Source organism: Sebastes fasciatus, chromosome 22 (genome assembly GCF_043250625.1).
Source record: "Sebastes fasciatus isolate fSebFas1 chromosome 22, fSebFas1.pri, whole genome shotgun sequence".
In the NCBI taxonomy this organism is placed as follows: Eukaryota; Metazoa; Chordata; class Actinopteri; order Perciformes; family Sebastidae; genus Sebastes; species Sebastes fasciatus.
In genome coordinates this window covers 3,920,283-3,947,447 of record NC_133816.1, presented here as the reverse complement: position 1 = coordinate 3,947,447, position 27,165 = coordinate 3,920,283, and the positions used below count along the sequence as shown (strand labels likewise).

At 40.7% G+C, this 27,165-nt stretch overlaps 1 protein-coding gene across 2 annotated transcripts in view; it reads right to left on the bottom strand.

The window, feature by feature from the left end:
* ppp2r5b (protein phosphatase 2, regulatory subunit B', beta) overlaps positions 1-27,165 on the bottom strand; it is a 66,261-nt gene that overhangs the window by 22,576 nt on the left and 16,520 nt on the right. For both annotated transcript variants that reach the window (XM_074623045.1, XM_074623044.1), the window contains exons 2-9: positions 17,402-17,598; positions 14,951-15,052; positions 14,003-14,095; positions 13,333-13,463; positions 11,899-11,958; positions 6,644-6,752; positions 2,461-2,514; positions 95-145 (exon numbers count right to left, since the gene is read on the bottom strand). In XM_074623045.1, the coding sequence (XP_074479146.1) occupies positions 95-145; positions 2,461-2,514; positions 6,644-6,752; positions 11,899-11,958; positions 13,333-13,463; positions 14,003-14,095; positions 14,951-15,052; positions 17,402-17,598 (797 nt within the window). The remainder of the gene's footprint in view (positions 1-94; positions 146-2,460; positions 2,515-6,643; positions 6,753-11,898; positions 11,959-13,332; positions 13,464-14,002; positions 14,096-14,950; positions 15,053-17,401; positions 17,599-27,165) is intronic.

Below are 27,165 nucleotides of genomic sequence, written 5' to 3'. Positions count from 1 at the left end.
AGTGAATTAAATGTGCTAAGATGCTTCGAGGAATACCTCGCAGTACAGAAGTCCTACCAGAATTATCAGCATGTTTTATTATCTGTTGTCTCACCTCTTTCTGCGTGCAGGTTTTTGGCCAGTACTTGAGCAGCCCTCTGATGATCTGCACAGAAAATATGAAGTACATTTATATGAATTAACACTGCAGCCATTAGCTCAGCAGGGTAGCTGGCTGGCGCCCATCTGTGCCATCTCCATTAACTCATACTCATACTCTGGTGCATTAAGAAATAAGTCATAGACTTTGCACTGAGTCTCATTTTTACTGTATTGATGTTGGTGAACGAAGAAGTAGGCTAAAGCAAATGCTCTAATTCAGCCTCAGACCAGCTGAGTTTAGATTGGTGAACTACTTACAGGACTGACACTGATTATAATGTTTGATGGTCATGCGACTGATAACTTCAGTTTTTTACTACTTGAGTCTTATTTCGTAGTTTTGTCCATCATTTCTATCAGTTATGATAACACTGTACACTAAAGTAAATGCTGAGATTTGAAATGTTGGTAACAACCCCTCATTGCACAGGAAAATGATGCACGGTAGGTCAAAGCTGAATCAGGGAGTCAGTTCTTTAACTGTGAGGGATGTTTACAACAGTGACAGTTTGGGTAAAAATGTTACTGTTCGACTTTTGTTTTCCAAGTTATTTACTTCCAAATAACTCTAGCTAACCTCATTAAAAGCAGTGATAACGGATTTTTTTCCACTTGGGGACAGCAGAACAACATTGACATATTATCACCTTATAATGTTGACCTTATAATGTTTACAGATCCTGCAGACACAGAGGAACACTATAGTATTCATTAAGGATTCATCAGGTTTCTGGCTACCTTGAGAATGCAAGTCCAATAGTCACTCTCCTTCTCGATCTGTTTTGGTCTCCACTGACTCCTGAGGGAAATTAATGGCTCTTTAGTTGCTAGATTGCTCCGCTAACTTCACCAGCTAGTTGCTTACTTTGTCTGTCTGCCGTTTGGTGCTGTGGAGGAAGTGCACAGTGGGTTCATCAGAACTTTTTCGCTAACTCATAGACTGTATATAAGAAGTGGAAGTTGTCACCGTGACGTCACCCATTGGTATTTGGACTGCCATTTTGAAGCCTCGAGTTCGGCATTTTGGCTATTGCCATCTTGTTTTTTTGCAACCACAAGTGACAGGAAAGGGTGGAGCTAAGTACAACCAAACGCTGAAGACATGTTTTTGCATTTTTAGGAGACCAAAATGTTACAATTAACTTTCATGAACTGAAAACACACTGTGAAAGGGTTAAAGTTCTATGACAACGCTGTGGTAGCGACCTGTCAATCACAAGGTAGCCACGTCCTAAAGCATCCCCTGCTATATGGTCTATTTGACTCTAAATGGGACCATCATTTACTAAATGAACATCATGCTGTATTGAAGAAGACTTGAAACTAGTAATTGAGACCATAAACTCATGTTTACAATGTTTACTGAGGTAATACATCAAGTGAGAAGTAGGCTCATTTTCTCATAGACAATCAGACTTCTTTTTGCAACCAGAGGAGTCGCCCCCTGCTGGCTATTAGAGAGAATGCAAGTCACTTCCGCATTGGCTTCACTTTTCAGACCCGGAGGTTGCTCACTGGCTAAAACCAGCTGTCTGCTACTGTTGGAAAGGTTGATGAGAGCAATGAGAGTAAACCATTGACTGTATATATATATATATATATATATAACATGAAACACAAAACACTAAAGGTGCGAGCCATTAAACTAAACCAATGAGCTGAAAGACACTAAAATGCCCCGTTCAGATGATGGAACTACAGACTCTGGTAATAATTTTCTGAAGGTTTGTCACTACATGTGACACCTTTCACATTACTTGTAGTCAATTGAGCCATTGTTTATTCAAAAATATTGATGAGTGCAGCTTTATAGGAACAGTGTGTAGGGATCTATTGGCAGAAATGGGACATAATATTAATAAGTATGTTTTCTTTAGTGTAAAAATAAGAATCGTTGTGGTTTTGTGACCTTAGAATGAGCCGTTTATATCTACATAGGGAGCCGGTCCTCTTCACGGAGCCGGCCGCCATGTTTCTACAGTAGCCTAGAACAGACTAACCAAACACTGACTCTAGATAGGACCATTCATGTTTTCAAGTTTTCGCCACCGTAGTTCTCCTACACGCTTGGCACACGGGAGAAGTTTCAGTTGGTTGCAATCTACAACCTCACCGCTAGATGCCACCAAATCCTTCACACTGCACCTTTGAACCTATACAACGTTTTCTTTCCACACCCGATGTCACCACGGTCCAATATCACAGCAATTAAGTAGGTAGATAGAAATGATGGCCAGAACTACAAAACTAAGACTCCTTCAAATTTGATGAGCCAGTGTGTTGCAGTAAGTACAATAATGTAATGAAACACAGTCTTACATATTCAGTCACTGTAGCATCTTTCTCCATAAACTGCACCACACAGTAGGCCAGCTGTAAGGACAGAGAAGACGTGGTTAGAAAACACACACACCAACACAAAACACACACACACACACACATTCCCCGAAGCTGTCAAGGAGACAAGGGGGATCTTAGCACTTATCCCTTAGGATTACACACTGCTAAAGATCGGAAAGACAAGTTTTCCAAGGGGAGATGTGTCACGAGTGAGTGTGTGTGTGTCTACTTCTACATCAGCTCTTGTCTCCTCTTATATGACCTGCAATCATTTCCTATTATTCAGCGAGTGTGTGAGTAGCGTACGTGTGTGTGTGTGTGTGTGTGTGTGTGTGTGTGTGTGTGTGTGTGTGTGTGTGTGTGTGTGTGTGTGTGTGCGTGTGTGTGTTTTGCGGTTGCCCCCTCCACCCTGGCCGGTTGCCGTGGCGAGTGGGCACCGTGGAGACGGAGACTGTGTGTGCGTGTGTTTACTTCGGAAGGAGTGATGTCACACACACACGAAGTCCCTTAAGGGCAATGTGAGATAGAGTTTAGACCTCTTGTCTCTGCCTTTCTGTCTTTCGTCTTCTGTCCTATTTATACCTTTGTCTTGTTGGAAGTATTACTGTACTGGTCTATTTTACGACTTTTAGTAAGTTAAAGTGTCATCAATATAAAGTATACTGGATGGTCCAATTTATAGTTCCAGACGGTAGAGGTTGTGTGCTGTCAGATTATTGATGGTTATTCTCTTTTTGTAGGACAATCACTTTTTACTTTGTTGTTGTTTCTGTCTTTGTCTCATTCGTGACCTGTAGCTCAATTGTCTGTCTCTCTTTCTGTCTGGCTTTCACATCTTCCACAGCTTTCATCTTTAAACCCATCTGATCCCTTTTCCTTTTTATGGTGCACCTTTCTTGTTTCTCCTCTCGCTCCATCTGTAACTTTCCCGTCCCTCATTCTCGCAGCACAACATGGTTACAGAAACAGGGGGGAAAGAGGGAGCGGAGGAAAAAAAAAAAGGACCTGTGAAAGCAGGGATGACAAGTTTGAAATAAAAAGAAAAGCATGAAAAAGAGGAGGATTAAACTAAAGGTGCTGATCGGTCAAACTATTTAAAGTATTAGCGAGACGTTAGAGAAGCTGCTTGGGGTAAATATGATGTTGGATTCTGTTGTCAGGCCAGGCTTTGCGGGAGCAGGAGACTGTCGTTAAGCTAAGGATTATGGGCATTGTAGTCTTGTTAAGGCTGAGGTTTTACCAATATTGATCTGTCAAGGTGACGGGCCAAATTAGGGCCTATTTTTGGCGACAAAGTCATTCCAGAGAGCCCTTATGTTTGCTTCTTGCATGCAAATTTGTTGTGACCTGCACATCAAAAAGCAGCCTTTCCATGCTTTTAACACTACTTTCAATTACTCTGTCAGATGTAAACGTAAGTCAGCACGATCTGTGACTTATGAACATTGATATAAGCCGTTTTTTTCCCCTTTTCAACAAGCATAACATACATAACATTGGTTTTCAACCCTTAGCGATTTAAGACATCTGCCCCTTCACAACATTCAACATTTGGGAGGACACATTGAGGTGCTAAGTTTGTATTCCACACGAAATGTGGAAGCCAGCAAGCTACGTGAACAAGCTTTCACTCGTAAAATTGAAGCTAGTTAGCTTAGCTTGCTATTGTTTGGCCTGATTTCCACTTAGAAGTTACTTTTCGCTCGTATTGTGTTTGTTCCACATTATTACCAAGGAGGAGGCTAGCTAGCATTGGGTCAGTGGACCAGACTGTCAAATCTCAAAGCAGCCAGTAGTCCTGTAACCTCAGCAGTCCCGGAGTAACACAGGGATGGATGGGATTAAAGAGGACCTATTAAGCTTTTGTGCTTTTTCCCTTTCATTTGGGGAGTTATTTGTGCATGTAAAAGGTTTGTAAAGTTAAAAAGCCCAAAATCCACGCCAAAGGGAGTTAGTATCTCTCACAGAAACGCTGCTCCTGAACTGCCTGAAACGCCTCGCTTGAAGTCCCGCCTTTTCTTCCTTAACGTGGTGATGTCACCAAGTAATACATTTGCATAATACCTGCCGTTTCGGACAGAGAGTGAAAAGAGGTGCCACAGCACAGCCGGTATGAGAAAAGTAAAGTGTTCTTTGAACATTAAAGCATGTAAACATGTTCTAGTAGAAACCGAAAATACAATGCACCTGAAAATAAGCATAATAGGTCCTCTTTAAGCAACGGCTAACAATGTCAGACTCCAGCTGGTTCGCTGTTAGTGTGTCTGTAGGAAATTAAGTGATATTACAAACAATTTTTAGTGCCCATCCACACAGATATTGCACCAATCAGATTACGCATTATCAGTCTGAATAAAAAAATGACCTACACTGGCGAACACTAAAGCTATCGCCGCAGAAATGTGGATACAACTCAAGTGTGTTCTTTTTAGTAATTACAATTTTGACCAAATAAGTACATAAATCAAAACAAACACCACGGATTTAGTGGTTTCTTATCAAAAAATATTTTTAAATTCACTTCGACTTTGAAAAAAGAGGGTCTGATATGAGCTTCAAATGTAAAAGCACTGCATTTGCTTTTTGATATTTGGAACCGTGATGTGGTTACTACAGTTCAGTGACATGAATATAAATGAGAAAACCCTTCATAGGCTACGCGGAGGATGATTCAAACGTGTTTCACAATGTTGAGAAAACCTTTAAGATGAATAAAAGGTGCTGCTGTGATATTATATTTTGATATTTATATCTAGAACTGGGTCACTCCCGCGCAGCCACACCCACTGAGCACAAAACTGCTGTCCACTGGCATGCATCCCCCGTGACCCTGTCAAACCGAGTGTGTGTTTGAGCGTGTGAATAATGTATGTGTGTGAACCACAGGGAGAGAGACGGGGAGGAGAAATGTAGGGCATGGTGATGCTGAGACCCAGAATACACACACACTCACACACTCACTCGCACACATACATCTGTACAAACTCTACCTTCTGCAAATAATGTGTGACACAAACAACATCACACACACACACACAATAGACTGACTGCCATCTGTGTCGTCAAATATTCTGAGCACACTCACACACCAAAGAAACCAAATGCACACTCACACACACTGTGTGTAATTCAACGGTGAGCGCATCTCTCTGCAGTATTATCTGCGACCCAACTCTGCCTCCTAGTGGTGCATTTGACACATTGCAGGAATCCCTAACTGCTGCTTCCATTTCAGAGACATTTGTGTATGGTTGTTTTATCAAGGTAAGATAAAGAGCTGGATCTCTTCTTAGTAGGGAAACCAGAAGATAAAATACAACCCAGTTTGATTCTATGCTAGTTGGAGGAGTAGGGTCTCTAAAAGCTACAATACAGCATGCCTCAGTCAGGAGAAGAACTGCAAAACCACCAAGTAGTTTGGTTTCATTTGATAGTTGCAGTTTACCGAGATCTAAATATAGTTTCAGTGGCTTTTACACCCTGGCAAAAACAAAACATAATTCAGAGTTGTTGTTTCACACGATATCAGCAAACAGCATCAGCGCTGGCCTTCAAAAATCATATGAACACTCTTGGGAAAAAAGCTGTAAGGTACAACAACAGACTGCCAAATGAACATCTGTCCCCCTGCATGTGGATGTAGACATGGCCTCAAACTATATCAAGACGCTTTTGTGGTGTTACATAAAACCTAAATGGGTGTCAAAAAGTACGGCTGCAAGTAACGATTATTTTCATTCATCTGTTGATTATTTTCTCAATTAATAGATCAGTTGTTTGGTCTATAGAATGTCAGAAAATGGTGAAAAATGTGGATCAGTGTTTCCCAAAGCCCAAGTGGACATCCTCAAATGTCTTGTTTTGTCCACAACTCAAAGATATACTGTCATAGTGGAGTAAAGAAACTAGAAAATATTCACATTTAAGAAGCTGGAATCAGAGATTTTTGATTTGTTTTTTCTTAAAAAATTACTCAAATCGATTATTAGATTATCAAAATAGTTGGCAATTAATTTAATAATCGATTAATCGTTACAGCTATAGTCAAAAAATTGAATACTGAAAGGTTTCAAAAGAAACTGGTGGTAATAGCCATTATGAAACACTCTAACATATAAACAAAGACTTTAAATACTGAAGTATGCAGGAGAATGTCACTGACCTGTGCGTGGAAGATAGAAAGGGACTTTGCCGTGTGTAGCGGGATGAGAACCCGAACCAGGAACTGCTTGTGTTCAGCCTTCAGGGGCAGGGCGAAGCCATTTATGATGCTGGAGGAGAGGAGAGGACGGTTACAGTTAAACACTTTCACTCTGCAGCATGTGAACTCTTTTTAATCATGTTTGCTTTCCTCCTGGCAAAAACAACAAGGTGATGTTTTTGGTATTTTTAAAGCTGCAGTCGGTAACTTGAAAAGCAAATATGATACAAAGTTATTTTTATAAAACGGTCACTATATCCTGACAGTAGTGCATGAGAGAGATAATCTCTGGAAAAAAAAATCATGTTCCTCCAGTGTTTCATCATGTCCAAAGGAAAACAACCAATCAGCGCTGAGGAGTCTCTAACGCAGCTTTCAATCACTGCTCGCGAAACTTGCGAACTCTGATCAAACAGTAACTGAAAGAGTACACTAAAATATGTTTCTGAAAACATTTGAGGAGAGAAATAGGCATTACAGTAACAGAATCTTGGTTCATATTTGATCAGAACTGCCTAGTTTGACCGTTTGATCGGAGTTTCGCAAGCAGTGATTGACAGCTGCTGTACAGAATCCTCGGCTCTGATTGGTTGTTATCCTTCAAGTATGGTGAAATCTTGTAAATGCCATTAGGAGCACTAGGAGGAAGCAGAAGTACATGATTTTTTCCCCCAGATTATCTGTCTCATGCACTACTGTCAGGATACAGCAAACTTGCCAACCCTCCCAATTTTCCCAGGAGACTCCTGTTTTTCATCGCCCTCTCCCGGTTTCCTCCCGGGGTCACAATTTTCCTGTATTTCTCCCCATTTATGGCACATTTTCATACCTTTTTTTCCCCTTTTCGTTATCACAACCTGTTTTTGGCACTGTACGGCGTTTATAAGCTTTACTGTTTCCATCCGGACGACAATAGAGCTACACCAAATGTAGTTTCTCGGTGAAAGAGAGCAGTCTATGCTCACGACACAGCGCAGTTTGAATTCATGTTTGAGCTGCTGGGTTCAGCGCACATCACAGTGTGCAGCATGCAGCCCAAAGTTGGGCTTTGCTCGACGCAGCGAAAAGCTGTCGTGGCGTAGCATAAACCATTGAAAAATAATGGGTTCAGAGTGCAGTTGTTGCATTGTGTCTGAAAGGGCCTTCAGTGAGTGAGAGACGAAGAGAGAAATGGAGAGAGCTAAGAGATAGAAATACTCAAGCAGGGGCAAAAAATTAATAAAAGCTGATGAATTTTAGTTTATGCCAGAGATTCATACAAGTTCACGCCAGAGGTGCGAATTATTCTGCATTCTTTCGTGAGAATTAAAGGTAACATTTTTAACATAAAAATGCTGTTGCAGTGTAGATTATGATTTTGTTATTTTGTCTTTTAATGTCACCAGAATGCAGGAAAAAAGGTCTCTGAAGCTCAATTTTTTTCTGTGAAAGGACCAGACCCCTGCTTTGGTTTTGAAATCCTCCCTATTTTTAAGGTCTCAAGGTTGGCAAGTATGGGATATAGTGACAGTTTTATAAAAAATAATTTCTTATCATATTTGCTCAAAGTTACCGACTACAGCTTTACCTCTATCGACAGCAGCAGAATTGACACGTATTTATTTACATAAAAACATCACACGTTACTCCTAAAACCTACTCGTCACATCTGTGTACACATGTGCATTTGTCTGTGTGGTGGAGTCTATTATTGTACTGTGTCCTTTTCCAAGTGACTGGACAAATGCGTGGTCTGCTCTGCTCACTGCTACACTGACTGACATAGCGGTGGTTCAGCCTACGGAGGGAAGAAGTATGAGCAGCGGAAGAGTGGGAACTTGAAAAGTATGTAGAGTCAGTCTACCTGTCTGTCTGTGTGTCTGTCTGTGTGTCTGTCTGTCTGTCTTCGTTTTCTAATAGCGTCTTTGTTTAATAGAACATTTCGTCAATAATATCTCCCTCCTGCTGTTCCTCTAATCTTTCTTTCTGCCTCCTGTCTTCTTCCTCTCTCTCTCTCTCTTTCTTTCTGTACAATGAATCCTCCCTCGCCCATCTCTCTCTCCCTCTCTCCGTGTGTGGGAGGAGCTATAAATACCTCTGTTACCACCAACATGAATACAAACCTCTCTCTCCTCTCCTGCTCTCCACTTCTGACTCACTGTTCACTCACTCATCCTCTCTCCATCTCCTCATCCCTCCATCTTTTCTCACCTTGGATTCATCCTCTCCTCTTAACTCCCTCTCTTTTCTCTACATTAACCCATCAGAAGTCAGCGTCCATGTTTGATTTCACTTGTTTGATCAGGTGGTTAAGAATTTCAGGTTTTGTATGAACGTCTTTATCCTTTATGTCGGGAAAAACTAAAGAAAAAGTAGTTTTACTAAAATATTCTAGCACTTAACCAGCGTGCAGACAAATCCCTCCAGTCTCTCTAAATCTTTTAGATCCATCCCTCGTTACAACTCTCTTTACTTTCTTCAATGTTCAACATCAATAAAGATTATTTAAAGGCATTTCTGTCTTATTAGTGTTGAATAGTGAAAGACAAAGACAGAGGGCACAAGCTAGATTCCAGCCCAGAGTGCCCTTGAGAGAAATTAATATGTATTGACTCTATTACTGATTTGTTTGTTTGCTTACTGATTTCTCATCCTCCATCATCTTTTGTTTATTCCTTGTCTCCTTCCATCGCTCCGTGTCTCAATCTTTCAGCTCTAGCAACATGTCTGTTTATGTAACAAACTAATGTCATTGCTAGTTTCTCCGTCTCAAACTTGACTAAGAAGTGATAAAGCTCAGTAGTGTGTCTACATCTCACATGGGAGATATATGTATTTGCTGTAACCTTCTCCTTTTTATGTATGTTAGCATAAAAAGGCTGATTAGCTATGTTGCCATGTAGCTTGGATTTTACTCCACATCAAAGTGAAAAGCTAGCTGGTTATCAGAGTAAATGTTCCTCAGAGAAAGACACACAACTCTGAGATGAGCAAATAGACTTTGTGCTCTTCTCTTCAATGCTGAGTAGCCCAATAATAATAAGCTCAGGCAAACTACTGCAGTCCGTCGCTTTAAATTCAGCCCTCTTTTCAAGTCTCTTCCACTTCTTCTATGTGTGACTTCAAACAAAATGATTCAATAGTAGTGTTGAAGAGATTCAACTAGAATGTCCTTGAGAGGAAAGCAAATATTCATTGCTTTCTTTTAGAGAAAGAAATCAAAGTGTAGGCTACAAAGACACAATATCCTCTCAGTTATGTAGTCATCTTATCAAGACCACATGCGACCTACCTAGCCAGATAACTTTGTCTATATATTCTTGTTATATATTAGACTATACTTTATGATGCCATATTTTATTTGACATTCTATTCAATTATATGTTGCTGTAGTATACTATGTAAGGGATAATGTACAGCGAGCCGGTCAATGTTGTGAAATAAACCCCGACAGGGGTAGGGGAAGGGGTTTCTTTCACAACAATGACCCGCTAGCTGTACATTATCACACTAATTAATAATTACACTGCTTATTTAAGAAATCAATAATTTGACACAAAAACGGTCCGCCAGAGTCCGACATCAGAACTGCGCCCATAGCAACGGTCTGTTATACATAGCAACGGTCTGCTATAAAAGAAATAACAGACCGTTGAATGCCATGATTGGCCAATCAGAATTGCGTATTCAACAAAGCTGTTTTAATAATATGTTAAATCTTACATTATGTTATACCATGGCATATACTATGTTATATTGTTGGACTTGGCCTATTATATATTATGGTATACAGTATAAGCCTACTATAGCCTGCTACTATATTACTACACTACTACAACTTATACTAGCCTATGTGTCATATCCATACAATATCATTATGTACCAGTATATACTATTAATACAGACAAACACTGAGTACCATTACTTAATCATATTATATTAGCCTGGTGTACATTGTTTACATAGATGACTTGTTGACTCCGCTGCTGTCAATCACGTCACTTTATCAGCACCACTCACTTTACCATGTCATTTGTCTCCAAATGCTCGGTTCTATTTTGATTCTATTCTTCTATTTTATTGCACCTCCTATTATTTATTTCAGTCACTTTATGTACTTATCTGTCCTTGTACTGCTGCAACAAGCAATAATAAAGGTGTACATTAATCTTAACTACTGTAGCTACGCCGTGATGTGAGCTTGGATTATTAATCAAAGTGAAGAGCCGGTGTTAGCGTCACCGGGTATCTGAATAATTCAGAAATGTTCCTCAGAGAAAGAGAAAGCTAACAATGCTAACACTGGCTCCGTACAGCTGGCTGGTTACAGCCTATAGCGAGATAGCCTGTTCATGTATGGTTTAATCAAATAAAGTAGGTTAATGTAAACAAGGCAGCTTTAGAGGTGTTGGCAGGACTATTTTTTCACATTGGACAGAGACAGGCTAGCTGTTCCCCTTTCTTCCAGTCATTATGCTAAGCTAAGCTAGCCACACCCTGACTCCAGTTTAGTAATGCACAGACAAAATGTTGAACTCTTCCTTTAACATCATTCTGCTTATAGAGGGAGTGAGCAAAACAAACTAGATAATATCACCAATCATGATGTATCCATCCTTCATCTTCTCCCTCCCTTTCTTTCTCTTTATTACTGTCATCTCTCCGTTCTTGCTCCCATTGATTTGTGTACGAGCGCAGGCAGAAAGCACTACATCTTTGTTTATCAGTTTGGCTTCCTTCCTCTCATTTCCATCTTCCTCATATTTCTCTTACTGACCTCAGAGACAAAGCAACCAACTATACAAACCTCTGAGTCATTTCTCATTTATGTATTTAACCACCCTCTTGTTTCTGTCTCTCCTTCCTGCCACCCCGCACCTTTACTCATTTCCCCCCCTGCCTTATAACTAATTTCTTGCTCCTTCAGGCTTTGCACCCACTGTTGTGTTTACCTGATAAGAAAGAGGGAACGATGATAATGAATCAAAAATGGATATTGTTTTTTTTTGCAGTAGTGGTTATGCTTTGTTGCCATTTTTTAGTAGTTGCTTAGTTCCCTGGGTTACCAGCTGTCTCATGAATAGGAGCAGCTGGCCAAGTACAAGTACAGTATGTGTGTATGCGTTCACTCTCAACTCCAAATGCATTCATAAAGATATGATATACTACAAAGTATGCTTGCCTCCAGAGCAGCAGAGTATGCTCCAAAGTGTGTCTGTGTGGTTGCGGATACGAACCTGCCGAGGATTTCCAGAAGCTCTGCGACTCCGTTGAAGTGCTCAGTTTCATATATGAACCTGAAGATCACATAAAACACACACATAGAGTTACCTGTAATGATGCATCAGTAGATCACGCAACCGTTCTAGTTTAACAAAAGTAAAAGGCACTAAAAGAAGAACTGCAATAACTTCCTGTAAAATTACAAATGCATATAATTCCTTGGCATTCCTGCCTTTCCAAAGGAATTGATTAATATTGTGTGTCTGTAATACAACTCTGTTACCTATGTGATGTTATCATGTGAGAGAGAAATGAAGCACAATAACAGTTAATCAGGCTTATGCTTATACTGCATCTTTTAGCTGTCAAAAATGTACAAACAATGATACTGAAACCAGTTAACTGAGACAGAAATAGAGCGTGTTGCAGCACTGCAGCTCTCCTGTGCTTGAATTATATTGCAAACACAACAATTCAACCCCACTCGGTGAAGGGGAGAAGATGAAACATGATTGTACATCGCAGCGCTCTTGTTAGTCAGAGCTGTTCAACCAATTATTTGAGGAGATTTGTGTCACCACACAATGATTTAACTCTCGGGATAGATGCAGGATGGAGACACATTGCTGATCCAGTGAGTGTTAGGACTGCAAATGTGCACAGTCATGTTTGTGCATGCTGTGTGCCTTGTTTGTGTGAATGTGTGGCAGAACACTAGTTTATCTGAGCCAGAATATACTATAATGTAGCATTTTGGGCTTCTCAAAAAAATTAGACCTGTCCCTTAAATCATCTCCCATTCTCCTCTGTGTTGATGCTTATGCCTCATTGACATCATACTGTCCAGACCATAACTACGAGCAGCTGTGTGTGAAAACTGTCAGCCTCCTGGGTGTAGTTCACAGTCGGCAAAAGAAATACAGAAGTATCAACAAATTGGGGACCAAATTGGCGCAAACTAAGCCATCACCACTGGACGTTACATGCAAAAGAAATCTAATATTATTACTAGTATTGATGCAGCTAATTATAAAGGAACTGTAAACTGTTTGTGTCTGGTTTCACTTGTTAAAGGTGCTGTGCGAGTGGTACATGCGAGATTGGGAGCATTTCTATTGCCATGGCTTTCAACATGGCGACAGCTGACAGTGCTAACATTTAGTCTAAATTTCCATGTGTCTCATGTGACTTCAAGACTGGCAAAGAGGGTAAGCAAACAATGTGTGAGTTTTTTGCGTTCTTCCCATGCTGATAACTCGGATTGTGAAACACTTTGTGCTTTAAAATCATGACACACCAAGCTAAAACAATGCATTACAGAGGTCATAAACACGGCTTCTCTCCCTGCTGATGGTCTTTGTTGGCTAATGTTTGATTTATTGGCGTTAGGATGCTATAAATAGCACCGTTAAATCCTGTGCATTGGATTGGTGGAAGGCAGCCTTTACCTGAGGAAGATGTTGTTGATCTGTTTGCGGATGTAGGCTCGGAGGCCCAGTAGTTTTCCATAGACACGGTGCAGGATGGTCTTTAGGTACTCCCTCTCCCTGGGGTCCTCGCTGTCAAACAGCTCCAGGAGCTGCACACACATGAGATCATTACAGACACAAATACATACATACATACATATAATGGATCTTGTGGGGACCTTTTCTGACTGCATTCATTCTCTAACCTCCTCACTCCTACACCCAAATCCTAACCTTGAAGTCATTTGATTAAACATAAAACTAATCTCTAACCATACAGTACAAATGCTCCTCCAATGATCTCTGGAGTATTTGTTACATGTCTCTAGTGAGAACATTTCATGGTGTATCTTTACCACCCACCAAGCAAAATGACTATTACATTAACTGCTTTTTACTCATCAATTTTCTAAAATAACGCAGGATATTAAACATAAAAGTTGTACAACAAGAACTGCGGAGTCTTTTAGTCAATTTTTTATACGTGCCCCAACTTAGATAACAACATTTGATAGCACTCCAGCATATTACTAGGTTCTGCGATGGCTGCTGTTTCAAAGAGGAGCTTCATTTATTTATACCTTTCCATTTATCAGGAACATCTTAGAGCTTTGGATTTGACAAACTGCAAGGAGAGAGAGAGGATTACCTGCAGGACAAACTTCTGGTCGACGTAGCGCTTGGCCATGGAGGGCTGGAAGTCCGGGCTCTCCAGGAAACGCAGAAAGAACTCGTACACCAGCTAACGGAGGCACAAACAGCAAACAATTAGACATCACTTAGTGTCTCTGTTTATCTCTTAAAGGAATAGTTTGACATTTTGGGAATCATTTATTTTCTTGCCGAGAGTTAGATGAGAAGATCGATACCACTCTAGTACGCTAACCCTGTTTCCAGTCTTAATGCTAAGCTAAGCTAACAGACTGAAGGGTGTGGCTTCATATTGACTGGACAGATATGAAGCAAGTGGTGACTTCTTTGTAATATCTGAGCTTAAGAACCCAGAAATCTTAAAAGTTGACTTCACCTGCTCACGTTATGCTCAAGTTTATACCAAAAGATCCCAACTGAGCAAGAAATGAAAAAAAGATTTTGCTTCATGAGACAGTTTGGACTTCCCGCTTATGTTTTGACTCATCCATGTGACGTTATTCCTTTCTGGGGCTCCATTCCGTGAATCAGGCTGATTAAAAAAAAGGCACATTTGAGCATAAAATTTTGCTTTAAACAGCAGATTTCACTTGAATCTTAAGGACCTCATGCTCAGGTACAGAATGTTTATGTGCAGATAAATGCTGAACGCTGCATTAAAAGCAACACCTGGTGGGAGTTGTGTGCATTATGGCACTGTCCGCCCTCCCAAATATAGTGTATAATATATAGTAGGGCCCATTTTTCACGGCACTTACTGACACTGCATTGTGTTTCACTTAAAAGCAGAGTACATCGCAACAATTTCCAAACTGTTTTTAGCGAAAAGGGACCAAAGTCAACACGTTTTGCTGAACATATCTTTTCCAAGAGAAACTGTCCTTCAGCTCTGCAGGGGGAAAATGCATGAAATTATGTAAATATGGTATATGTATGTATGATATACCTGCAGATGCGGCCAGGAGGCTTCGAGTGTTGGCTCATCTTCCTCGGGGTCAAACTCTGGATTCTCGCTGGGTGGGAGAGTCCGGAAGATATTTACAGAGATCTGGGAAACCGCAAACAAGGAGGAGGAGGGAAGGAGAGTAACGAGAACAGGAGGAGGAGGCGGAGTGTGAGGAAGAAAATGGGAAGATGAAAATGGATGACAGGTAAGGAGGGATGTGGATAGAGGAAGGGGTTAAGGGGAGATGAGGGAAAGCAGATCAGAGTGAAAAGGGAAGGAGGTGGAGAGGTAAAAAGGGAGATTAGAAAAAGCCAAATAACATGCAGTACATTCCTGTTAATAGTATGAATATCCTTGACATAATCTCAGGGTTGAGAGAAAACAGAGGGATGTAATAGCTGTATTTTCTAAAAAAACTAGGTCTATAATAGAACACAAACATCCTTTGACTCATTTCTAGACTCCATCATGCTGATATTTCAACACGATGCACGTCACAGATTTGTGTCACTACACACCAAATTAGCTTTCAGGATAGATCCGACATGAACAGCTGGTGTTACGAAACAAGAGTTCTCTATTAAAAGGGCAATTAGGTGGGTTTCTATCAACTAAATCAAGCGGATAAAATAACTTCAGCTATTGTCGGCCATGTTTGATGCTGCTCACAGACTGCTTGTGTTTGAGGAGAACAACCGGCAACCTGACTGCTCGCAAAGTCATGATTTATTCAAGAAATGCATTTCCACTGGCCATTTAGTGCATAAACTGCATTGCAAAAAGCAATTGTGGTAAATCCCAACGCCCCAATTCAGCATTATTTTCTTTTCCGTTCTTTCCTTCTCTCCACACCTCTGTTTGCATTAGTAAAACTTCTCTCTGCAGGAGGATATAGCCTCATTTCACATGAACATGTAAAACCATTTAGCCACTCATTCCTTAGATACAGTACTTCCAGAATAAGTTCAATAGCATACACATCATAGCTTCTCTCATCTGCACGTGTCACCCATATCTATTTTATATTCAGTTCCATTAGTGCTTTACGTAAAAATCTTGTTTGCTTCAACTATCTTTTTGGTTATTTTTAGCCATGCTGGCGGTGGCTAGGGTTGGCAATGTTAGCCCGTCTGTCGGTTGGTGGGTCCAACACTTATGTGCTACATACTGTATGTTAGCATACATAGTATAACACGCTGAACTAAGATGGTGAACATGATAAACATTATACCTGCTTATTGCACGGCTTTGTTGAATACTCAATTCTGATTGGACAATTATAGCGTTCTATGGTCTGTTATTTCTTTATAGCAGACCGTTGCTATGTATAACAGACCGTTGCTATGGGTGCAGTTGTAATGTCGGACTCTGGCGGACCGTTTTTGCGTCAAATTATTGATTTCTTAAGTAAGTAGCTGTGTAATAAGCGGGATAATGTACAGCTAGCGGGTCATTGTTGTGAAATAATCTCCTTCAGGTCGGTGTTTATTTCACAACAATGACCGGCTCGCTGTCCATTATCCCTTACTTAACAACATCGTGTTAGCATTGTCATTGTGAGCATGTTAGCCTAGTGATGTTAGCATTTAGCTCAGAGCACCGCTGTACCTAAGTACAGCCTCAAAGAGCTGCTAGCATGGCTGTGGACTCTTGGGTTTTTTTTAATACAAAATAATATTAGCATGTTTACATTATATTTCTGAGAGCTAATTAAAAATTAGAGTAATATTCCACATTTCCATGTTTGTGAAACATCATCTGGGTCATCGCGGTATTGCGGCTCTGGACATGTTCTAACTAAACTACATGACTTCACTTGGGCTCTAACCTATGCACTTATTAACAACTTCTAATAAAGAATTTAAGCTTTTTTCTTTTAGCTTGTGGCCACACTTTAAAGCCTTTGCCCACTTTCCTTTCATCCCGTCCTCTGTCCTATCAGCATTTTCACATCCTCTGGGTATAGTGACTCCATAACATAAGCTATATCCTCTGCTCGCTTTACCTTCTGTCCTCAATCCCTTTTTCCTTTCCTCCTCCTATATCCTCTGGGACCTCTGGTGCTTTGTGTTGGTGTCCACACATTTTGCGCCACACTCCATCTTTCTTGTCCATCCCTCACTTTCTCGCCATCTGTGCAGCCTATTGCTACTTAGCACCCTTTTGCTAAATGTTCTCTCTCACCTTTCCTTTCCTCCCCTTATGTATCTCTCACTTCCTTTCTCCTCTCCTCACCTTTGTTTATAGCATCTGGTGACCTGGAAATATTGCTCTGGCTTTCTACATTTCATTTGCTCTTCCACCATAACCATTGTTTGTCACAGTCTGTGCTCAAATGTTAATTTTTTGGGCATTTGGATACTTGGCATTTTTCATTTCTAGCCTTTCATGTATCCATCCACTAGTCCATCATTTCCACCCCTAACCTCCCCACTCCTCCTCCCCTCTTACCATCTTTATAGCCTCTGGGTACAGAGGCTCTATGAGGACTCCTCTGCTAGTGGCCACGCTCTCCACCAGCTCATTGAGCGCCGCACGTTTGATCTCCTTCCCCTTCAGGTCAGCCACGCAGTCCAGGAAATCAAACAGCACGCAGCACTGCTGCAGCTTCTTACAGAACAGGTCGTGTAACTCTGCCACCGGGGCGTCTGGATGATTGAGAGGTAGGAAGGAAGAAAGAGAGAGAGAGAAAGAGACATGTTAGACAAATAGGTTAAAGGACAAAAAAAAAACTGAAAGCCAAATCTGATGGTGTTCCTGAAAGGCGCTTTGTGTTTAGTAGTGAATCGTTTGACAAAGTGGGAGTGTTGGAGTATACAGAGATGTATTCTACAGGCTAGATCTTCTCTCAAAAGGTAATGAGGGAAAGAGAGCAGACTATTACTCTACAAACACATTTGTACACACCCACACACACACACACACAGAGATGCTTGCATCCATACACACACACACACCTTCATCCAGAGGGCTGTGTTGCATCTCAGTCCTATTACCTGTCAGGTTCGTTCTCCAGACCTGTTCGTCACAATGAAACGACCTGCGGCCGGCCGTCAGATTAAAAACTTGTACCTCCACAAAACACCACTTTTCACCGATGTAGAGAAAGTGGCTGATACCCATGGATTACTGAACTCATGCAGTGAGTTTTAAATTGATTCCACGGGCCTGAGGGGGTGTGAGAACTTAGCAGCTCAGCCTGCAAAGCATCATGCAAAAAGTAAAGAAAAAATGAAGCAAAAGTAGAGAGCTACAGGCTTTGACAGCAGCGAAATGGGAATGCTTGGTTCTTTTTCTGAGTAACCAGATGATTGATGATTCAATAGCTAAATATCCAAAGTTTAGATTCCTATATAAGTGAGATGCATGTGAGGTTCGGTCTGAACAATAATATGCTTATATGCTTACATTGAGATACATTATATGAAAATACATATAAGATTTGAAAAACAGATCCTCTTTGCAAAGGTTTTTGAGGAATTTCCAGCAGAGTGTTGCTGTATAGACTGTATATGTATATTTATGATATGATATACGACCTGTTTGTCATAATTGCTATGAAAAGTAAGAGAAGGTGAGCTGGAAAGAAATCCTAGACAGATCAGCTTCTTTGAATATATGTTTCAAGTAGGTCTGTCAATCAATTAAAATATGTAATCGCAATTAATTGCATGATTGTCCATAGTTAGTCCTGATTAATCGCAAATTAATCACACATTTTTGGAGTATTTAATACTCTTATCAACATGGGAGTGAACAAATATGCTTGCTGTATGCAAATGTATGTATATATTTATTATTAGAAATCAGTTAACAACACACACAATGACAAATATTGTCCAGAAACCCTCACAGGTACTGCATTTAGCATAAAAAATATGCTCAAATCATAACATGGCAAACTGCAGCCCAACAGGCAACAACAGCTGTCAGTGTATCAGTGTGCTGACTTGACTATGACTTGCCCCCAAACTGCATATGATTATCATAAAGTGGGCATGTCTGGGTTAGGGTTAGGGTCACATATCTTGAGGTCAGAGGTCAAGGAACCCCTTTGAAAATGACCATGGCAGTTTTTCTTCACCAAAATTTAGTGTAAGTTTGGAGCATTATTTAACTTCCTTCGTGACAAGCTAGTATGACATGGTTGGTACCAATGGATTCCTTAAGTTTTTTAGTTTCATATGATGCAAGTATATTCACTTTCCTTTTGAAACTGAGCCCGCTACAACCTAAAAATCTCAAGTTGCGTTAATGCGTTAAAGAAATTAGTGGCGTTCAAATTAATTTGTTTTAACGCGTTATTATCGCGTTAACTTTGACAGCCCTAATTCAAAACTGTGAATCCGTTTCTAGCTGTAGTTTGCATTGTATACAACCTTGCCATGTGGACCTGCTCAGTGGACCAAACTGGATATATAACTTGATTTCTACGTCCAACTGAACCTGATTAGACCTGACCGGGCAATCTGTGTTGGGTTGCACTCAATGGCGGAGTGACGGAGTGGTAATAGTGGTGGCCATGGCCACTATAGACTCAAGCTTGGCCACCCCATTGGCCACCAGACAGAACATTCTGAGTCTTAATTAAGACACAAACGTCTGTGCCACCCCAAAGAGCAGAGTGGTCTCAGCCCTGCCACTCCAATTGCACTGGGTGCAACAAGTAGTTCTATTTTTTCAAAGAAAAGCTCTGCCTTGAAGATGACTTTATTAGATAGACCTGCAACATTTAATGCAATCAAATACAAGAGCACCACTAACTACACCCTAAAAATGACTCCTTTCTGACACAGTGTCAACAAAAACTGAACATTACAAACTTGACTGCATTAACTCATACTGTGTGTGTACTGGATGTACTGGTTACTCTGTGTAGTTACAGTCTTGAACAAATAATCTCCCTCTGTCAGAAGAAGACAATGCAGCTTTACCAATGGCTGGGAAGCAGTCTAGACTAACTGTGCAATTGGAAAGAGGATGATCCAAGACTCACACACACACACAAACAGTAGGAGCGGATTAGATTTAACCCTTCTTAACCCCCAGGTGGGAAACCCAGGAGGGGTATGGGGGGGCTGACTGGAGCTCTTCCAGCCCCTGACCCCCTCACCTCTTGTGGGCACACCATGACCATCTGCTCCCTTTGGCACAAAGCTGCTAAACAATAGTCGAGGACTGCCCTTTGCTTGATGTGTCGAGGCACAAGACACACACTCTTTTGAGACCTTTAGAAGTGGCCTTTTATTATATCAATTATGATGCCTTCCATACTTTAGATGGGTGCTTTAAGTCTAAGTCTGCTTCCAAAATCACATACTATGCACTACATACTTTATATGTATACTATCGTTCAGCATACTTTTGTGGGAATAAACAGTAGTATGTATCCTTTGGGACGTACTGAGCAGTAATTTACGTCGTCACTTCCTGAGAGCCTCTTTGCCCGTTGGAAAGGTGTAACCATGGTAACCCGTGCCATCCTCATGTGACCAAAACAATGATTTGCGAGAATCAAAGTCTGAATTAATTTAAAATAGTAATGTTACAGAGCTGTCCGTCAACATCTGTTATGAACGTTGTCGTCACAATCGCATTGCATTGCGGGATATTTATGCCGACGTAGTGTCCAGCGTTGCATACTGTAATATTTCACCGGAAATAGTATGCAATAATTTGCGTGCTATTGGTTTCATACATATGTTAGTATGGAATTTCGGATGCAACCTATTAAATGATGACACTGCTAAGTACTAAACACCTACAAAACTTAAATGCAAGATGATGATCCTAATTTTCTGACTTGCAAATGTATGTATTAGCAGTTAAATGTAGCTTAAATGTACCAGACTACAACAAGATTGTCCTCTATTCAGGCAAATTTCTCTTAACTTTTCTTTGTTATATATGCAGACGATTGTGTGTTGTTTCTGTATAAAAGCTCAGAATACCGGGACTGGCCTGCTTCTTGTTTTTTGTCCATTCAATTATTCAAAAATTCATGACGTGACCTAAATAAAGTTTCTCTGTAACTTTTCTTTAACCTTACTTTTTGCCCATTTTACAACTAGTGATGACATCTATGAGACTGCCCACTGAGCTGTACTGAGTGGCCAATTTGTTCTTGAATTGCAGCCATTTCTCAGTGACTGGACAAATGTGTGACAGACAAGTTCACACAATTTTCTGTCACGAAAAGTGTGAAAAGTTTAAGAGGGTGAACTATTTATTCTGACTTTGCTTCGAGATTGAATGTGAGTCTATATCTGCAGGGCGACCACCTCTGTATTTGTGTCTCTTGGTTGGTTTGAGATAGCTGCAGCTTCAGTCTTTTCATCCTCCTGACGCTTCTTCACTCTTCTACCTCTCTCCGTCTACCATCCTTTCCTTCCTTTCTCCACCTCCCTTCCTAATCTGCCCCTTCCTAACCTCTCCTGATTTCTCACAGCCCCCCTTTTTGCTGTCCACTCCCTCCCCCCTTCCTGTTCTCCCTCTGTAGACAGACTGTGAAGGTGAAATCTAATCCATTTTTAATGGAGAGTAATTGTATGAAGATGTGCCGTGCTGGGACTGAGAGAAAAGCACAGAGCGAGGTGAAAAGACGAAGGGAAACAAAAAGCATGTATGTGTGTTTGGGAGACAGAGAGTGAGACAGGAGGTGAGAAAAAGAGAGGGAAGATGAAGCGAACGAAGAGACTTGGTGGGTCATGTGAGAGCAAGTGTGGGAGAGAGCAAAGGAAAAGAAAATGAAAAAGAGAGGAAGTGTTGGTAGATGACAGGCACAGACAGACCACGGTACATATTTTAAGGCAAAGCAAATGGGCTGAAACTGAATTTAGTTGTCTGTGTTTGCTAAACTGGCCACCAGTATTACCTTCCTGTCTATTAATATCATGTCTGGTACAGGTAGAAAATGCTTACATTTGGAGGAAAATGTTTCGAAAACACAAACTCAGTGCACAAAGAGGCAGCGGAGAAACCAAACTGAGTTAATACTGAATGAGGTGGATTTTAATTTTCCTCAGTGCTGTGCTATTATTAGGTCGACGCAGGTCGCTCCAGACCCATTCATTCAAAGCAGCTTTTAATATCATGTCAGCGCAGTGATTAGAATATTAACTAAGATCTTAATCACAGCAAGTGAGTCATTTATGACTATGAGCTATTTTCATGTTTCTGACAATTCAAATTGCTTCTTTAAATGGCTAACAAGCCGAGCTGTGACTATAAAATCCAAAACATTAAATGCATGTAGTTAAATTTGACTTCTTTATTTATTTCATCTTTATTAACTCAGAAAGTCCCTTGGGATTAAAACTCATATCGTCAACATGGCACACCATCACCAAAGTTACATTACCGCAATTATAAAAGCATGTTAAAACAGTCAGCAAGAAAAGCAATTACACTCGTTTTTTTTATAAAGAGTGAGCTATCAGTTCTAATCCAAAGTGCCTCAAGCCTTGTATTACTCTTCATTTTATTCTTCTTCATGTGACTGTGCAGATAAAGGATCTTTTCAAAATGCACATGCACTAAGAATGATTAATTTACAAGTTTTCGTCTATAATTCCCCTTCGGTCATTATATGAAGAACTTACTGCTCTACTTTTTTCATTTTTAAAGCGACACTATGCAATATTTATGTATTATCAATGGATATAATAGTAGTCACAGTGACAAACACATTATCACCAGACTCTGTAGTTCCCCTCAACTTTGTGAAGCGTTTTAGGGTCTTTCAGCTTCAGATCACTTGTCAATGGTGCGTTCACAGCTTGTTCCACTGGCCCCAAGAGGCAAAAATAAATTACTGTAACCTCCTACTTTCATGTCTAACGTGTGGCTAAGTATAGTAGACTTCATAGTAGCCATTTATAGAAGATTAAAGGGGACAGACTCACTTTTCAGTGCTTGTTCACACACATTTTGCTATCTGGAGTGCCTACCAACTGTGAAAAAAGACAACCCAGTTTGGTTTTTGTGGGTTGTCTAGATCAGAAATCATGTGATTCAACAAGCCATCCAGATCTGGCTCCCCTTCCTATGTCAACTGCAGGCTCATTAGAATATATTGCCCACAGATTGAGAACTACCTTTACAAAGGTGCACCATATTTTTCTCGCAAGCCAATCAGAGCAGACTGGGCTTTTTCAGGAGGGGGGGTCTTAAAGAGACAGGCGCTAAAATGGAGCGTTTCAGACAGAGGGTGAATACAGGTATATTCAGAGAGACAGGATGAGAAAAATAATGTGTTTTTTGACCATCAAAGCATCCCAAAAATACAAGTATGAACCTGGAAATGAGCATGCTATGTCCCCTTTAAAGGAACAGTGTGTAAGATCTGGCGGTGTTTAGCAGTAAAAGTTGCAGCATGGGTTGCAGATTACAACTTCTCCCGTGTGCCAAGCGTGTAGGATTGCTACGGTGGCCGACGCAAAAACACAAATGGCCCTCTCTAGAGCCAGTTGTCGTAAGAGTAGAGTGCTTAGAGTGAGTGTGTGTGTGTATGTGGGAAGTGAATGGTGAAGCAAGAGAGAGAGCGGCGGCAACGGGAGCGAGTAACGTTATCGACTCCGGCCCAAGCAGGAAAAGTTACCAGGGTTTGGTTTGTCCTTTCTGGGCTACTGTAGAAACATGGTGGTGCAACATGGCGGACTCTATGTAGATATAAACAGCTTATTTCCAAGTGATTATACATTAAAAAAAACATACTTATTAAAATTCTGTTCCATTTCTGCCAATAGATCCCCCTAAATGTTACACACTGGTCCTTTAAATTACTTTGGAAAATAGTAATGTCTTCAATTAAGCAATTTGTTGTGTAGGTGTTGATTCTGGTGAGGCGTACAGAAAGGTGTACCAAAGTGTGTTTTGCTCATTGAAGGCCAAAGACATAACAGAGTTCTCAGCAAAGTCCATCCTGCACGTCACGTCATGTTCATTTGTAAAGCCAAATATCATGCACTTACAATGTCTCAACAACGGTTCCTACTGTAGCTGTCTAAATAGAGTAAAAGAAAATCTTTGGTGCATGAGGAAAAATAATGTGCGAAACCTCTGGAGAGGCAACTCAATGAGAGATTCCCTCTCCACGGATGGCTGGGGGTGCAACAGAAGCCGTAGGTGGTAAAAAAGCAATTACAAAAAAATCAAGAGAATGTTGTAACAATAACAGAAATACAGAGTCCAACAGCCCAAATCACACATACTACGACAAGACATCAAATAAATTAAAAAATCAGACGAAGGACAAAACTCCAATAGCAATTTTTTCACATCGTTCCAAGTCCAAGGGGAGACAGGTAGAGACAGCTCACATACTGTACGCAGTCTAGGAAGCTGCTGGATCACTTTAAATTTTGCCGATACTGAAGAGTGCTGTATAATATTATCGGCTTTTAAATAAGGAAACATTAAATTGCGAGACTAGGGCTGTCAATAATAACACGTTAACGCAAATTTGTTTTAACGCCACTAATCTCTTTAACACATTAACGCAATAAATCTTTCGGAGGATCAAGCAGGCTCAGTTTTAAAGCTAGAGTGAAGATACAGCGATCTTATAAAACTAGAAAACCTAAGGAATCCACACTAGCTAGCCGCCAAGGAGGTTAAATAACGCTCCAACATACACTATATTTTGGTGAGGAAAAACTGTCATGGCCATTTTCAAAGGGGTCCCTTGACCTCTGACCTCAAGATATGTGAATGAAAATGGGTTCTATGGGTACCCACGAGTCTCCCCTTTACAGACATGCCCACTTTATGATAATCACATGCAGTTTGGGGCAAGTCACAGTCAAGTCAGCACACTGACACACAGACAGCTGTTGTTGCCTGTTGGGCTGCAGTTTGCCATGTTATGATTTGAGCATATTTTTTATGCTAAATGCAGTACCTGTCATTGTTTTGTGTTGTTAATTGATTTCCAATTTTAAATATATACATACATTTGCATAAAGCAGCATATTTGTCCACTCCCGTGTCGATAAAAGTATTAAATACTTGACAAATCTCCCTTTAAGGTACACTTTGAACAGATGAAAAATGTGCTATTAATTTGCAATTAATCGAGATTAACTATGGACAATCATGCGATTAATTGTGATTAACTATTTTAATCGATTGACAGCCCTAAGCCAGATATTTAGTGGTGTCTAATGAGAACCGCTCTCCACTTGTCATAACTTGTCTGCCTCAGTTGTGTTTATTCTTGCCAATTCTGCCTCTCTGTCCCTCCTTTCAACCCCACTTCCTCGGGCCTTTGCATCTCCATTACGCTTTACTGCACAAGATAAACTATGGCGGATGAATTATACTTCATACACTCGGCCCCAAAGCCCATTTTTAAAGTGTCATTAATTTCCAAAACAGCTAGGCACTGTAGTTTCTAGGAAACAATACTCAAACAAGAGTAAATAGTGCATTTGTTGGGGACTATTTTCAGTGATGGATTAATACACATTTGTTGCACAAGCTAGTATTTGTGGCAGAAGGACAGTGTGTGTGGGACTTAGTCAAACTAAACTACAGTGCCCATGTTCATTGTAATGAATGAACATGTCACCCAGTGCAACAGTGTGGCTCATTGATGTGTTTTTAATATATTTTGGACGACAACGGAATGGTGTAAAAAGACAGATCTTTGGCTACTTGTTCGTAGGATCAATTCATCGTTGGTTTCGGTCTTTTCATGGGATCTGTTGACAATAAGAATATAAATGCAGACTTATCCTATAAATACACATGAGGAGGAAGAGGCTGACGACCTAAAACGCAGAGAGGGAAAAGACAGCATGTGACGTAGAGAAGATGGTGAGCGCGAGAGGAGGGAGAGGGGTGGGTGGGTTTAGTGAAAGGAGCATATATGTAAGAATGAGCAGTGCCAAGAACCCTGCAACAGCATCAAAAACACACACATACACAGCTGCACAAAGCTAAATATAGTCCTGCTGAAGAGAGAAAGACACACAGAGAGAGGAGAGGAGGAAGAATCTGGGGAGGAAACAGGAGGGAGGAGAGGGGAGCGGTATAGGGTTAAAAGATGACATCATCCCCTTCGTCGTCCTCCTCCTGCTTCTCTCTCTCATCTTTCCATCACCAGGGTACCTCCCATCTTTTCCTCCCTCTCTTCACTCCCTCCATCTTTCCCTTCGTCTACTCCACCCATCAATCTCTCCGAGGCTTTATTTTATTCTCAACTGAGCAAGTGCAGCTCTAGTCTTTAAATAACAGTTATGTCTGTGTGTGTGTGTGTGTGTGTTTGTGTGACAGAGAAAGAGAGGAGGACAGCTTCTGTTTTAGCCAGCATCCAAGCCGCCTCTGCACCTCTGTCATTAAGCACACACACACACACACACGCACACTCATGCTCAATGCACAGATCCAGTGACGCAGAGAGGAAGAGAGGATGGGGAGGGGGGAGAAAGAGATAGAAGGGGTTAGAGGCAGATGAAGAAGAGAAAGACACAGGTATAAATAGTAGAAAGGAGCTACAGCGGCTATCTGAAGTGAGACACCATAAATATCACCTTAAGGGGTTTAAGTGACGCTTTAAGTCCATCTCTAAGTGATCTAATCCTCCTTATAAAACATCCACTACATCCTAAATAGTCTAGGAAACAAATACATTATCATGCTTATTAACAGCCTGATTAGAAAGGGAAAAAATGAGGAGGGATGTTATCACATGTGATTGACTACATCCCCCCTCCCGTCGCCCCTCTTCAGATTTTCAAGAGTAAACAGCAATTTACCTGCCGAGAAAGAACAGAACAAATCATCCCGCTGCTTTAAATTAGAGCAGGAAATACTCGGAAGTCGTCACTTGGCGAAGGTACTGGGAATAGGTAATGAGACCGGCTGGGTATTAGCATATAACATGTAAATAGAGTTGTATGTTCAGTCTGTTAATGGTCACCAAGACGGACCTGCTGACAGAATTAGGAAAGAATGAGCACATCCTCTGACATATTTGTGTTCTCTGATGAGGATGTTTTATTTTATTCCTTAGCCTGTCTCATCAAAGTAAGAACAGATTTTCATGACATTTGGTGGACAGATGACCAGGGAACAATTCATTATAGTTTGACTTTTATGTAGATCTGGAACTTCCACTCCTCTCACTAAAATAATAAAAATAGAGACTGGTTTCCAAATCCTAGGGAATGCTTTCAGGGTAAAAAACTCACCTAAAATGACAATGATGGTGT